Source organism: Gobius niger (genome assembly GCF_951799975.1).
Source record: "Gobius niger genome assembly, chromosome: 11".
Classification (NCBI taxonomy): Eukaryota; Metazoa; Chordata; class Actinopteri; order Gobiiformes; family Gobiidae; genus Gobius; species Gobius niger.
Genome location: NC_136862.1, coordinates 19,438,139 through 19,453,997, shown reverse-complemented (window position 1 = coordinate 19,453,997; position 15,859 = coordinate 19,438,139). Strand labels below are relative to the sequence as shown.

General features: G+C 40.0%; 1 protein-coding gene across 2 annotated transcripts in view; it reads right to left on the bottom strand.

Annotated features, from left to right (window-relative positions):
* mtus2a (microtubule associated tumor suppressor candidate 2a) overlaps positions 1-15,859 on the bottom strand; it is a 51,076-nt gene that overhangs the window by 11,046 nt on the left and 24,171 nt on the right. For both annotated transcript variants that reach the window (XM_079565529.1, XM_079565530.1), the window contains exons 4-6: positions 14,389-14,643; positions 2,919-3,080; positions 405-503 (exon numbers count right to left, since the gene is read on the bottom strand). In XM_079565529.1, the coding sequence (XP_079421655.1) occupies positions 405-503; positions 2,919-3,080; positions 14,389-14,643 (516 nt within the window). The remainder of the gene's footprint in view (positions 1-404; positions 504-2,918; positions 3,081-14,388; positions 14,644-15,859) is intronic.

Sequence of the window (15,859 nt, the reverse complement as noted above, 5' to 3'; positions counted from 1 at the left end):
AGGAAAGACGGAAGAAAGGGAAGAAGGAAGGATGGAAGGAAAAAAGGAAGGAAGGAAGGAAGGAAGGAAGGAAGGAAGGAAGGAAGGATGGTCACAAAGCACTTTACATAACACAATTTTACACTCACTCCATTCTTGGTGAAGAAGCTCAGTACTTGCACATGCCATCTTTCACACATCTATTCATTTTGCATGACATAAATTCAACACCATTATGTACGTCTATTCGCAGCAGCTCACTTTGTCAGTTCAAGCCCAGAGTTCAACCTGAAGTAACTGAAGTGCTGATTAGATCGTGATTTGTTGTGGGCAAACACACCGATTTCTTTCTAACTTAAAAATATGTCATTTGATTTGCTCAGGATATTGCTTAGAGGCTAAACAGAGGCAGGGTTAGTTCATACCTGGAGACTGTGGCTTTGGAGGAACTACTGCCAGTCTCTTTGGAGAAGACGGCAGCGAGCGGGTCACCTCGGAACTTCTCTGGAACTCCTTTCGACCAACTGTGAACACAAACATCAGAATAACCTTTTAAAACTTCCATATATTTTTACACACTACTTCTAGACACGCGGCTGTAATCTTCAGCGCGTTTCTGGCTAGACATACGTCAATCGAACTTCAAAGTGCTTCTACGAATTCGACATTTTTCACTGAATTTCCACTCCCCACTTTCCGCGCAGATTTTTTCGCTTCGTCTAAATTTATCCCACGTTTTTTTTTTTTTTTTTTTGCCCCTTTGCTCTTTGATCTCCTGCTATCACCCCCCCCACTGTGTGCTGTAACTACGCCCCATGGGATGGTGGGTGAAAAAGAGCGCCACTCCGTTCTAACCCATCACTCCCCTGCTTCCCGTGACATGACACAATTTTGCAGCCATGGCGAAGAGAACATATTGTCGACTTCGTTTCAATCACTGCGCGCTTGAATAAATCTCTTAATACATCTGAGTGGGTATAAATTATGAAAAAAAAAAAAAACGAATTGAATTGTGACCTCGCAGATCAGAGAGAGGGGGATTTTCATGAGAGGCTCCGACAAACAGATGAGAGTGAATACTGAATAAGGGTTCTGCTTTGTCGAAAAAGTTGAGGGGAATTCGGGGGGAAAGGAAGAAACTAATTAAACCTGTAATAAAAGAAGAAGTCTTAGATTCCTGAAATCCCTGAACGACCTCCGAGAGAAAATTCAAAGCTTCAAATACTGCTTGTTCTCAGTATGTGGAAATTCACCATAAAATCGACTGTACATGAGAATACCCATTACCTACATGGTGCGTTCAACGGAGTTTACTTTTTACATGTGGATCATTATGTAACAATATTTTCACAATACAATTTCTTCTTCCTCACTGCAGACCGATAACAGCGTTCAGTTATGCGCTGTTTATACTGTCAGCTGCTTGAACATTTTAAAGCCGCGGCGGCAGTGCTACAAAGTGAAGTGTGATACTACGAGGCTTTTGGTGTAAGATCTCATGTTTGAAACTGAATGTGTGTAAAGCATCCTCTTCTGCCACTGTGGCTGTCCCCGTATCCCAGCGCACTTTACTGGCAGCATCGAGTAAAACGTGAGATCTGGCACTTCAAGTGTTGCGTGTGTTTTTGTGACACATTCACTATACTAAGCTGTGAATTAATGTACAGTCGGCTGTATAGGCTCTTTATAGATGTTTGCTCAAATGTAAACCAGGCCATAAGCGTCGACTCAGTGGCTGAGTTCTTCCGGTAGCTTCCCATTGATTTTAAAATGAAAAGCTACGACTTACTTAATGGCTTACATAATGCTCCCCTAAGGACTGTAAACAAGTGCATGTCCCTGTTGGTTCTCAAAGTGTGGTGCAGGTACCACTACCAGAACTATTCCAGACTCTGATCTAGTGCATTCCTGGCCTGAGTATCATACCACCTGAATCATACAAGTAAAGGTAAGAAGAATGAATACACGTCAGCCAGTTGCATTTTAAAAACTAGTTTGAACTGTACGGTATCAATTTTGCATGTTTCCAAATATTTGTTCACTGCAGGTTAACCGCATGTGATAAGTCTGACAGTGAGAAGATGTAATCTGTAGTAGTTAGATTTTTGCTCTTAATGGCAGAATAAAAATTATCTTCAAAGGTTTTGTATTAAAGTATTATTTTGTATAAAGTCCACACATGGTTCTGGTACATTTCTCACTTGGATTTCACAGTGGTTAAAATTTGGTTCTAAAGAGACTTCTTAATAATAATAATGCTCAAGACTTACTGCTTATACCACTTTTCCGGACGCTCAAAGTAGCTTTTACAATGTTGTGCTTTATTCATGAACTCCATACTCAGTAGTGGTTAGCTACGAGTTAGAGGATAACATTAAATCGCTATTTATCATACTGGGTCAGGCTGTACAGTCGTACTATCTCTGTCATGGCCTTGACTGTGGTGCTCAGACGCCCACTCTCAGCCACTGAAGGCTTGCGTATCAGTATGACGCTCTGAGAGGGTATTTGTCCCTTTTCTTTGGAAGCATAGACAGACTTGAATGGTAGCACTAGCGCAATGTCTCGAGTTCATGTCTCAGGGTCCCGTACTGATGGTAAATAAACTTCTCCTGTATAAGACATCCAGACTGCTGCCTATTTTTCATCTATCCTCTTGAACACCATTGTTAATTCTCTAACACTACGTTTGTAGCCACAGCTGCCCTGGGGTAGACTGAAAGAAGCGAGGCTAATTAAAGACTATTATTAACATTAAGGGATATATTTACCCAAACGTAAATTATCCACAGATTTGCTCTTCTGCGCCTTCTATACTTGTGCTTTATTCGATAACATTTAATATAATAATGACGTCAAGCCACCTTCCATTGCACTGAACATACAAGTGTAGATACAATGTGATGTTAGCCCTGTTCAAAAGTGTGTCCTGCTCTTACCTCCAGGTGAGCTGCGTGGCTGGGCGGGCAGATAGCGCCGGGGCAGTGCAGGGGTGGAGGGCGGCTGCAGGCTTCGACTGGGAGGTCCTCTCTGGGGCTCTGCGGCTGATGATGGTCCAGTGGTCACTCGGTGGAGAGGGGGCTCCTCACTCACACTCAGACCTGAGCAAATACAGAAACATACCTCACATTGTTTGATGAACATAAAATGAACACATACAAACAAAATGTTACTGTTTAGGAGTTTTTTTCTACTATGTAACTGGTCAAATGAGAGTCATGAAATGTATTTGTACTTGCAGACAGAGGCAAAAATTCAACCTCAACATTGAAATGCCCCACCTGGATTCAAATCCAGGAAAATCCTTCTTGTTGTGAGTCGGGAATGCAATTGCTGTGCAGCAGCACCAACAAAATGCCACATGCTCCTGTTATTTAGCTGTTCTCTGAGCTCATGAAACATTGAGGTGTGTGAGGTTTGTGAAGGAATTTTAACACTTGCCTTGAAATATTGTGAGACTCAGAGAAAGACTGATTCAAAAATGAATTGCAGAGATTGCCCTTTTTTTGTGTGTGTGATGTGAGCGTGTGATGAGACTTTAAATTTGAAGCTCCGTGAAGGGAAAAATTGGGGTGCAACCTTTCAGTCCAGTGCCACTGATCTCAATCTCTTTGGTTAACCCTGAGAGTCACAGTCCGAGAGGTGACGGCAGGAAAATCCCATTCGCAAACACACTTTTCACCGCCTGTCTCTGCCGCACGAAGGTATAATCTGTCAAATAACTGGCGGATAGTTTACACAGTCTCACGCACGCTGTCCCTCAATATAAATCCTACTCAGGTCCCCGATCAATAAGGACACTTATCCACCCTTCTTCGCATGTGAACATGGGGAAGATATGACGCAATGCAAAGCTGTTTGTCACGAGCTGCCAGTTGATGATTACATTGTAGCTATGAGAGGCTAATGGATGCTTTAAGTGAGTCTGTGTTGTCTTTAGTCAGAGCCAAATCCCCCATGGATTACGGCAATACTGTATATTGTTAACAGTCGGATCTAATGCAATAATGTGGGATTACGTGCAAGACTAGCAAGACTTTGTAAAAAGGGAGCAGTGAAGAAATAAGGAAGTGCACTGGCTGTAGCCTTAGAACAAATCAAAAATAATTATGAGGTAAACAGAATTTTCTGAACATGTAACACATGCTCTACTAACAAAAACGGATTTACATTGGCCAGCACAGTCGTCGTTAATAGGCACGTATTTGGCTGATGTCAAATATACATAATACATATACATACATACCATTGATACTTCCCAATTCAAGTATTTTTACAGACAAAATGGGTACATAATTAATAATGATAAAGATAATTTATTAAGTTTCTCACTACTTGATGTGCATTGTGTATAATAAAACATTCTTGTCCTTAACCTGGCTTCACTAATCTTTGTGTAAAATCTTTAAAACTTTAAATGGTAAGATGTTGATATACAACCACAATTTGCTTTGTAATAAATTCCTGCACTACAGTTAATAAATAAATAAATGACCAACTGATATATTGGGGATCGCCTTTTATTCCACCCTAACATATTGTTATTCCATATGGGTCGGGCCCTAAATCAATAACACCACCACATCTGCCTCTAAAATCCAGCACTGTCACTCAAAAAGGTGTTAATTCGAGCTTAATACAGAAGGCGCAGTTACACGTATGACCCGAGGTGGCAGTAGTGAGTATAAAATGGACAAATTGCATCTGGCCCCTTTAACATCAATGCTCTCTGTCCTAAATTACAAGTCTCATTTCAACCCTAGCACATGAAACTGAATCACATAAATATATGTCATATTCCCTATTCTGCGCTGATTATGAGCGATGGGTTGTTGACAGTACACCCTCCTTTATACCCTCACATTATCTAAGATTCACCACGTTTGCCCGCATTCGCCTATCAGCAAATTACAGTGTATCGCCTCAGTGGTTTTGAACCCACCAAGGACACCACTTTCTTTTTTTTTTCATGCTTACCTTTAAAGTAATAATGAAGCGCCTTTTTAATGAATCATTACAAAAACACACAAAAAAGCCAACACACACAAAAAAAACAGTAAACCTTTGCAACATGAACGAAGCTGACACAAATTGATGTCATGTCAGCAAAGTCAAGCTTATTACCCATAGGTCAAGTACGTGAACACACTGTACCGGAGACAAGATTTGAATACCAGATTTTAATCGGGCTAAGATTGGAATCGAGAAAGTGGTGGTATTACACTTCAAGTAAACACAGATCTAAAAAGTAAGTGCTGTGGATCGGCCAAATGCCAACCGTCAAGGACAGTGGAGCAGAGCTGCAAGAAGGCCAAACTAAAGAGCAGAAAGAGAAAAATACAGGAACAGATGATGCAGGGACGAGGCCAGTGGTCACGCTTTGTACTGGGAAGGTGAAAACATGGTGATGAAAAAAAGATATGAAAAAGACGAAAGAGGAAAGAAATTGTGTTTTATTTAGACCAAAAACAAAGTATGTAACTGGGCTGGGAGTTTTTCATATTGCAATTCATTTATTCATTCACTACATAATCTCTGTTGACCTAACCTTCATTTAGTCACAGATAAGAAAAGAACAAATAAGAAGTTACTGAGAGTTTAGATTTTGAATCAATGCATCAAATATTATCTCTCTCTTCATATAAAGCAGTTGTTTTTGTTCTGTTTCGTTGAGGACTGGTGAGACAGCAAACAGGGTTCAGAGGTTGAGTGGCTGAATGATGGGGAACAGTATTATTGTTCTCCTTTATAAGCACTCTCTATTTGTGCTATAAGAGCAGCCCGGGCAGGTGCACTCCCTCACACACTGAGCAGCAGCATGTGGATCACAGCCGGCACTGCTGAGGAGACAAAGAATAGGTCTGATTCTTCAAAAAGCAGGTCACCAGGGACTATTGGGTAACTAGACCACTGGATTTGCAGTGCGATGATCATCATTTTTGAAAGAAACTGTCTTAAATTATAACATCATTAATTTAAAATGTTCCTTTTATGCAGATCAATTCCAAAAGAAGAATAAAAGAAGAAGGAGCTTTAGGCAATGGGACTGACACAAAGAAGGACATGGGCCAGGTCTGATCTTTACCTACACATTTGCTAACATCTTCATATACATAGCTTCATACCCAGTATTGTATTCATAATGAAAAGTATTTGTCAAAGTCAAGGTTAACGCTGCATACACACAGGTTCACAGAGGGGCTGATGTATTCACTGTATTGAGAGGGAGATTAGGCGCAGGTGCACGCCTCATGCCCTCTGTCAAGACCCAGAGGTTAAAGATAAATGGTCTCCATCGATATGAAATCATAACTGTCATGACGGGTCTGATAGAAATCTGACAGAATCTTTATTCATGGGTAAGTCGATGAACGTCGATCAACTACTATATTTTAAGCCATGTATATTCATTTTCCTAGGTAAGACATTATAAAAGAATAATCCATATAATATAAAGTACAACAATGTAATCTATCTCATTTGGACCTCTTTTTACAGAATTTGTGAATACTGTGAAATACACTGACGGATTTGTTCATAAACTAGCACTGAGATTAGATCAAATCAGGACTCAGGATTAAACTACCAAAATTGCAATCGACAGAGCCAGTGTGAACATGAAGTTATGACTTTCTAAGACAATAGCCAAAGTCTCAATCAAAACACATTCTGTATGAAGTCACTAAACAGACTCTCACCCAAGAACCCAAGCTGCCTAAACTGATACATAGTTAGCTACTTTGACTTGATGACAGATTTTACACCAACCTAATGCAGTCCTGTACATAAGTTTGAGATGACACAAAGTTCACAGATGTGGCTCACGACAAATACTATATGTTCCGCAATGCTACATGTTTCTTTAGTCGATTCAGTCACAGTGTACATTGGAAATCTAAGCCAGGATACAATATTGGATTCTCCATCTTTTCAATTCCAAGGCGGGTTCCACTGTGACTGACACTGCTGTTTTCTTCTCTATTATTAGAATCTGATTGTGAGGAGAAGGTAAACTGCTTGGGGCATTATCAGATTCCTGTTTCGCGTTGGGTCGCTGACATATCTCTTTAGCCGCGAGACAATCATTTACATGCGCCCGGTTGCAACACACACAGCCTTTATCAGCTAATGAACGCAGCCCTTCACACTGTCACGTTCCTAATTCTCCAGTAAGCCCCTGCCATGTTGGTTTTTCCTCCTCCTGCACGACGATGGCAGCCATTTCTAATTGGCCCGTCTAATTTGCTGCGCTGTGAGTGTGTTTTTTTTTGTGTGTGTGCGTGCTGGCTGTGTGTGTTTATGCATGCTCCACAGAAACCATCTGTTCACAGCCAGCTAGTGTGACTCACGGAGGAGCTCAGTGGCAATGTGGGCTACAGGATCCAGCTCTCCCAAGCCTCCTGATGCTTCACTTCCTGCCTCATTTTCACTCATTGATTTACCATTACAGTTTGAGTCATTGTTTTTGTTTTTTTGGAAGTGGAACAGTGTAGACGTCAAGAATACCTATAGCATGGTTTAAAATGCCTGCCACGCCAATACATTTAGCACCACAGCCTATGTAGTCGCATGTTGCTTGTTCTTCCCATCTCTCCATCTCCATTGATTTTACTTTCATTATCGCCTAAAGCGTCGAGTGACTGGAGGCCGTGTTTGTTCTAGAGATTGAGTTTTTGTCACAGAGTCAGCGCGGCTTAAAGGCACAGGCCCCGTGTAATAGACAGTGCCAATCACAGCGGTATTATCAGCCAATCCCTTGCAAGTGTCGTGCGCTCCAGTGCCTGCGCTCGGACGCATCTCGACAGCCCCCCGCGTGTTACCCGTGGAGCTGAGGGGAGATTTGTGTAATAGCTATCATTGTCAAATGGCGCAACCCCTGCCCCCCTCCCCAGACGTTACATAAACACACGTAGTTGACAGCGTTTGCACAGAGGTCATAAAAATCAATTAACTGGTTAGGCTCAATGTCACCTTGCCAGACAAGGCCATTTTAAATAAGAGATATATCAAATACAGTGGTTTCAGAAAGCGTAGATCCCGCTCTACTCATTCCTATGTTGCTGTATGTGGTACTATAATTTTCATTATTGTTGTGGTTTTTTCCCCCCCACTTGTTAAAAATCTGCGTTCCGGCTTACATACAGTACAGAGACTTTCTGTATCATAGGGAATGAACTGAAGTGACCATACAGTGTCTAAGCTTTTATTATGAATGTTGAAAACAGCAGAATTTTAAAAATGTTAAATGTCCGTTTTTAATACATTATTGTTGGGTAACTACAGCAATGTCTTTTTTTTGGTACAAACAGTAAATGAATGAAATTTGTATTTCTGTATCAGACTGTTACAAAATAAAATAGAAAACATAAAAGAAGAAAGAAAAAGTAGAAACACTCTAAGCCAGGGGACCCCCAAAATCACCCAACCAACAACTCGGGACCCCCTTCTGTAAAATGTTATTAGATAATTTAAGGTGCAAAACATTTAAAATCTAGTTTAGTTAGTCTGAGTAGTGTATTTCAATATTTGGCTTAATTTCAATAAAATATACTGCTTTCAATGAAAAATACATTAAAGAGACTATACATTATCAAAATGTATTTAAAAATGTTAAAATAATGTATTTTCCTCCCCCTACATGTTCCAGCAATGTCCTAAGGTGTAGAATGAGCCCAGACCTGTTCACCACAACTGTCTCTAAAATCATCATTGCATCTAGCCCTTTAAATTCAATGGCAGAAATGTGGAAAATATTGTCTCGAAATCATCTTGCAACCTCCACTTCCGTGTCCTGTGATCCCCCAGGGGTCCCGACCAGCACTTTGGGAAACACTGTTCTAAACCCACTGTATTTAGTTTAGGAACTACAGAGAACAAGTAAAAAATACGGATTCATGTTGAATGTTTAATATTGCACTGATTTGTGAATCCTGAGCTCATTTATGTCTCCAACTTGTGACAAAGCTGCTGTTTACACAAATGCAGAATATTTTTTATTTGAATCAGCAGAGGACTTTTTGTGCCCATCCCGAGCCTTGTAACAATAGAAGAAACTAATCTCTATCTAATATGGAGATGACATATGCAAATTAATTAAACATCACTAAAAGAGTTTTTAAAAGACTAAATAAGAAATGAATTAGAAAAAGATTTGATTAAAACTGTACTTAAAGGTACTATACAGAGCTTAAAAATATTAAAATTATGCATTTTCCTTCCCCTACATGTTCTTAATGTGTAGAATGAGCCCAGACCTGTTCACCACAACTGCCTCTAAAGTCCTGCACTGTCATTCAAAAAAGTGTTAACTCCCTGCAGTTACGCATGAGACCTGAGGTGGCAGTAGTGAGTACAAAAATGACCAACTTGCATCTAGTCCCTTTAAAATGGCAGTTTACAGTAATTAATAATTTACAAAATTATTTATTCAATCAACTTTTAAAATACTTTTGATCAAATTCATTTGCACATGGGGCCTAAATCATAACTACAACCAACGGATAAAGTATACAAAAAATAAAATATATAAACAATCTGACAGTGATTCAGATTAAAAATGTCATCGTAACCCCTTACAGAGGTAACTTTTTGATTAACCATTCCAGCGTAGCATAGTTTTATTTCCCTTTGGGTATTGTCCATTTTCGTAACGTACTGAATAGTGTGTGTGATGCATCATAGAGCTGTCATGCCTGTATCTACATAACCACAGGGAATACAACGACCTAGTGATGGTGCAGCGTGTGCAATTTCTCTCTGTACAATACTCAATAGAGCTGCGGGCTAAATCAGCCACAACTACTTCAATCAAATACACGCAGACGCTCTGCATGGGCCGCGTTCATTCAGTTGTGTTTCACTGTTCGACTAAGCTTTAATTGGACATTTCCAACTATGTATCAATAAAAAGTGAGTAGACAAAACAAAGTGCATCTTATTCTTCTCTAGTTTGATTACTGATTACTCACCAGGCCAAGGTTGCCAGGTATCCTCGGTCAAACTGTGCCCAAAAGTATATGAATTACAGCCCAAGCCCTTTCTCTCAGTCTGAATAAAAGAACAGCACTGATTAGCCCTGGATTTGAGGTTTTGTTATTTTTTTGTTTATTTTTTTATTTCTAAATATAGAAAACAGCCCAATCATCCACAGAATAGACACCCACAGGAGCAATCAGAAATCACCAGGCTCAGCAGGATGAAAAAAAAAAGAGAAATTGTATATCTAGTCACATAGGGTCATGAACAATGGGCGTGGAAAGCCCTTCTATGTGGTCCTCATGGCGGGGAGCTGACATTGCTGTAATACCATTTCCTGGTGGCCACTTGGTAAATAGGCTTAAAAGCCTGGCTCCAAAGAGTTTTTCTTTTTCTAAAATTTGCTATGACCCATGTGACAACGCTGGGCTAGATGTCATATTTTAACCACGCTAGTTTTTGTATATGAAGAACAGGAACAGGAGGAACAGGCCACTCGGGATCATTACTATGAATGGGGCTGAACAGAACACCTCTTGAATCTTATATTTATGGTCATGAATGATCGTTCACTTCTGTGTCACCCTCAAGACAGAAAAGGCTAAAGAATACCTGTGGCAAATGAATTATTCACATTGAAACATATGTGTGTTATTCCTGTAGCACAGTGGCTGGGTGACATACAAAACAACAACTGGTGAATGTATGAATGCTACACACGGCCAATGTAAATTATTTTGTTATCAAACTATTTCCCAGGAAATTTCCCAGCTTGTCAATTAAAATTATACAGATTCATCAATGAAAGCTATAAGGACGTTTTTAAGAAACAAAACAGCCATTTCCTTTCTATCAGATAAAATTGTGCAAATCTAGTGTAATTAAATAAAATCCCTCTACATTGTGTGACATACCGTCACATAGTATGTAATGCATAGCAGAAACCTTTATATCATTAGATGTACAGTAGGTTTTGTCCAGCTAATTGGCTTGGTTTCGCTCTCCTACCACTGCTACCCCTGTGTATAACCCCTGTGATAAGAACAAGGTTGACAAGCTGTGACTAAGGGGAGTTTTTGAACCCTTGGGATCGTGCTCTAACCCACTTTACTGAAGCTCACCGATCTATCGCTCCTTATTGCTGAGGTCCTTAACGATTTCTAGTCGCCGCCAAATCCAGACCTCTAATGGTGTCTGTTTTGGTTCTGGATCAATAGGAAAAACGTGTCATTTTGCTTCATTACTGGGGGCTTTGCTGTGGTTGCCGATGACGTGTTTTATTGGATAGATGTGAGAGAAGTCTTCTCTTGTTTGTACAGAGATGGTGTATGTGACGGCGATGGCTCTAAAGCAAACAGCGTAATCAACTCTTACTCACTGCAGATTAGCTCACTGAAAACCACTGCTCAAAAAAAGATCAGAACGTTTATATCATTACAGTCGAGAGCTACTTTTTCACTTTTAAATTGGTCATTCAAAATAATACTGAAGCTATTTTAGAAAGCAGATAATTCTACCTTTGCTAAAGATGATTTTGACAACATTGATAGACGTGTACAATTTCCAATTGTTGTATTCTCTGGCCAAATAAACTGCCTGTGGAGACTGGGTATTGGGAAATTGTCAAATAGTGCACAATGAGTTGTTAAAGCCTCTATCCTTGAATCACAGATCCAGAAGTCTGCACTCTCCAAAACTGCACTGCCAGATCAATCACCCAGTAGTGCACTGTAAAAGCACACTGAAAGTATGGCCATAGTAGTGCCCAGGTGGAAGGAAAAAGACTCTGAAATGAATGGTCAGGTGGAGTTTAGACTCTGAAGGTCGACTGAAGATGAGGGTTCAAATGAGTCACAAGTTTACATCAGACTGTAAACATCCAGCTGCTCTCCTCTGTCTCACAAACACAGGAGCATCAAAGCGGCTAAAGCTCTGCCTCCCCTGTCTACTTTCTATATTCGGTCCTGCGTAGAGAAAAACATTTTGCTGCAGGCTTCAAAACACCTGCAGTTTTTGTTTTCTTGGGCAAGTGTATCTTTGGGTAAGATCATCATGGGTGGGACTGGGATCTGCCCAAAATTCACTTCTCACAGAGCAGATCAATAAAAGAGTTTTGAACTATTTGTCTAGAAATCACACAAAACTGCAATTCTAAATAAGCAAGGCCATAATACAATGCCACTGAGACATAGAGCACTGACTTATTTCAAGATAGTCTCAAAAAATGTTGTTATTGTATTAAAAAAAAGTCAGATTACCTTATAGGCACTTAGTTTATTTTCACTTAGTTTAAATTATTACCTTTTCACATTTTTTGCCCTTTTATTGCAGTTTTTGACATGGTAAGGCCACCAGTAAAATGCATCTGCATGAGAGTTAAAACTGCACTGTGCCCCATTTTCTTTCCTCAATTGTGTTTTTTATATTAAATCAATTGTCGTAAAAGCTTATACAGTAGTTGGACGCCTGTGGTGCCGCACAGTTTGCTTTCTGCTCTGACCAATGGGAGCGCAAACGCCAAGATGAAAACCCTATGAGTACAAAGGGGTAACCGCGGTACGGCAGCGATGACATAACAGGGGGTCTGACACGCACAACAGAGCGCTTACGTCAACTGTAACTGGGAGAAGAAGAGGAGCCAGCCTTTTCTATGTAGGTCACATTAAAAAAGCATGCGGCTCCCTCAAATTCAGCCAAGTAACGACCAGCCAAGCGAGCGGAAAGGAAATCACAGCTGTAAGTGCGCCATTGCTTCTGAGGAACAAGGCGCTGTATCAGGAAGAGTGCGAAGACTCGAGTAGTGCAGTCTGTGAGAAGTCTGAGGTCGTCACGCAATACTTCTCTGGAGAGTTTCTATTTTAATACAATACAATGTCATGTATTCATAAGGATAATACATGGACATCTTTAATATTATTAACGACTCTCTTGATAATGATAATCAAGAGAATGTTTGCAAACAGAAATGTGTAAAAGTGTGCATGTTAGAATTACTGTAGTTAAAGTGCAGAAATGCCAATTTGTGCCCCCTTTGTTGAAAGATCGCAAGTATTTTCAGTAAGCCTGGGAGGAGCGGACAAAAACAAAGCAAACAGAAATGTAATGAATGTGGGAGGGAATGATTATGCAAACTACGTTCAGGGCAGTGCCTACAGTACATGAGATAATGAACTGTTGTGGAGGAGAGGATGATAGTTTAATCACAGCCTGGTAACAAAGCAGCACAGGGACAGCGGCTCTATTGGAGGTTTAGGGAAACAACTGATTGAGAGTGCAAATGAGGCATGTATATCAATATTACATCAGATGTTTTTTTTATTTATTTATTATATGATTAGACTAGGTGCAGTTGGCAGCCATAAAGAGCATGACAAAGGAGAAAATGCAATGGACCAAGTGATAAAGTCTGTAAAAAGTGCATGCAGCATAGTCAGTTTCCAACCTTTGAGATACTTTCAAGTAGCAGAAATGACAGACTTACACTGGTGTAGCTAAGTGTCTTAGATGGCATATGGCTCCTCTTTATTCTTTGATAAATTCACCTAAATGTTTGCAGATTGTGTTCAACATGTTCACAACAAACATAAAAAGCCTCTTAAATGTGATTCTTCAAGCGAACACAGAAATGTTGAAAGACGACGCCATGGCAATGCTCTACTGTTCATTTTACATGATCCTATTTTAGATATTTTCCTATGTTGTAAATGTGTACATATTCCCAAATTCTGATTATGTATAAGTACCTGTTCTGATTCTTTTCTACTAACTGTTCATCCTTATTATTAGTGGTACTCTAATTGGGCTACTGCGACAACGCAATTTCCCCTTTTGGATCAACACAGTTTGTCTGTCTTTGGCAAGGCTGAACTACCTTGGCTGTTTTTTAAAAAGCCTGCAAGTGTGTTCTGCATAAAACATCCCTAAAATACATATAACATGGCAGCGCAAAACAATTCAAGTGGATGTACATTTAGTAATAAAGGCACAATTGGTCCCTGGATTCATTTCCTGCACACCCACCACCCACTTGCACACAGTTGATCAGTCGGCCTGCTGTGGGACATGAATCAGGCTTTGTATGCAGTAAATTCTGTTGAATGGATAAAATGGCTCTGGCAGAGATTATTGTGATCAAAATGCACCAATGTGAACTATTTACTAACTTCTAAGGGTGCTGTCTAATTTGCCTCAGGTCCTCCGGTCCACATGTACCCTGAATTGCGATTGGTTTGGTCCTGGTATAGTTCTGCATGTGTCCAAATGTGATAAACTGATCCTGAAAGTTTCATTACAGCATTACATGTTTACCTACTTTTATTAAACTATCGCGCCACACTGCTACTTGACATGACAATAGGCACAAATGCTGCTACCTTCCTTCCTGCAATGCTCATTCATCCATGTTATATTTGTACCAGTATCGTCATTACTCACGATGTATGGTCCTGGGAGGGTCACCGGCTCCACTGTCCCCAGACTGGGCAGAGGACGCAGACGAAACACTGGAGCTGCGCACGAACCCGAAGGCAGCGAGACGTCCAGGAGGGAGGCGACTGGAGCTGTAGCCAGGAGGACGCAGGCCGGACTGAGACTGGGACTGTGAGGCTTTGGGGAGTGCAGGTCTGGAGGCAGCGTCGGAGGCCTCAGCCACAGACGGGACAGGGGCATTCTGGGTGAACACTTGATCATCTGTTGGAAGAGAAGATGAATTTGAACAGATTAGGGGGTACAAAACAGAATTAGGTTGTACTATAGAGTAAAATGCATCAAACATACATTAATGACTGTGGCTTGCTGTTGTATTGGAATGTCTGACTGACAGTTTATGTTTGATAAAGAATTTTTCTGATTTAGAAAAATAGATTTTTACATGTTGTGTATGCTGTGGTTTACTATACAAATGCATTAGTTTATTTTTATTTTTGCATGTCAAGACACAAAGGCATTTATATAATGTGATATCACCATCTTTTTGCCAGTTCAAAGCCTTCTACTAAATAATAACTATTGCTGGGGTTGGCATATATGGGTCATGAGTTTTGATTGCTCATGTAAACCGTTAACCTGACATGCTCACTATCCAGAGAGAATAATTTGAGAAGGCTATTTATTTCCCCCATGAATCATTCATGACTGTGTGTTGACTAAGCTCTCAGCGGGCAGCGGTAACCTCTCTGACTCCAAATGTTGCCGCAATCGAATACAATAAATATGTACATGACAGCCTGCTTAAGGCAGATCATTCTGCAAGGTGGGCAGTGGCTATAAGTTCATTTTATAATGACCAGCATAATTCAAGCTATAATATGGGCGGTGGATTGAATTGTTCATTATGGCGAAAGTAAACATGCTGTATCAGCACTTTCCGCAACAATATGCCTTATATTTTCTCATAGGATTTAATTATGGCTAAATGTACACGAACAGAAACTAGAAAGTACAGAACAATTTATAAACTTCAACTATGTTTTTTCCACATTGATAGCACAGGGGAAGAGTGAATGAATGCCTTGTTGTCATTTAGTACTGCTTTTAAATTGGTCACTGTACATGATGCAACAGCCCAATGCCCAGAGATGGAGAAGCTCCTCAACAAACAGTGAACTTCTTAAGTCCAGCACAAAAGAGCTATCCAAACAAAGTTCTTTATTAAAGTGTTAAATAAATAAGTATATTACTATAATATTATAAGTCGTATTGAGGAACAAGTGTAAACATTACATAAACAAATAGAGTCTCGTAAATGTAGGACTTTAAAGTCTTTGGGACTAATAATTACCATTTCAAGGGAAGGCTCTATTAAATGCTGGAAGAATTCACAACCTTGTTTTACTTCTTTTTTTTTTCCTACCCTGAAACATGAAAGGATTTTGTGACAGAAAGTTCAGTTAGGCTGTTTTCTTTC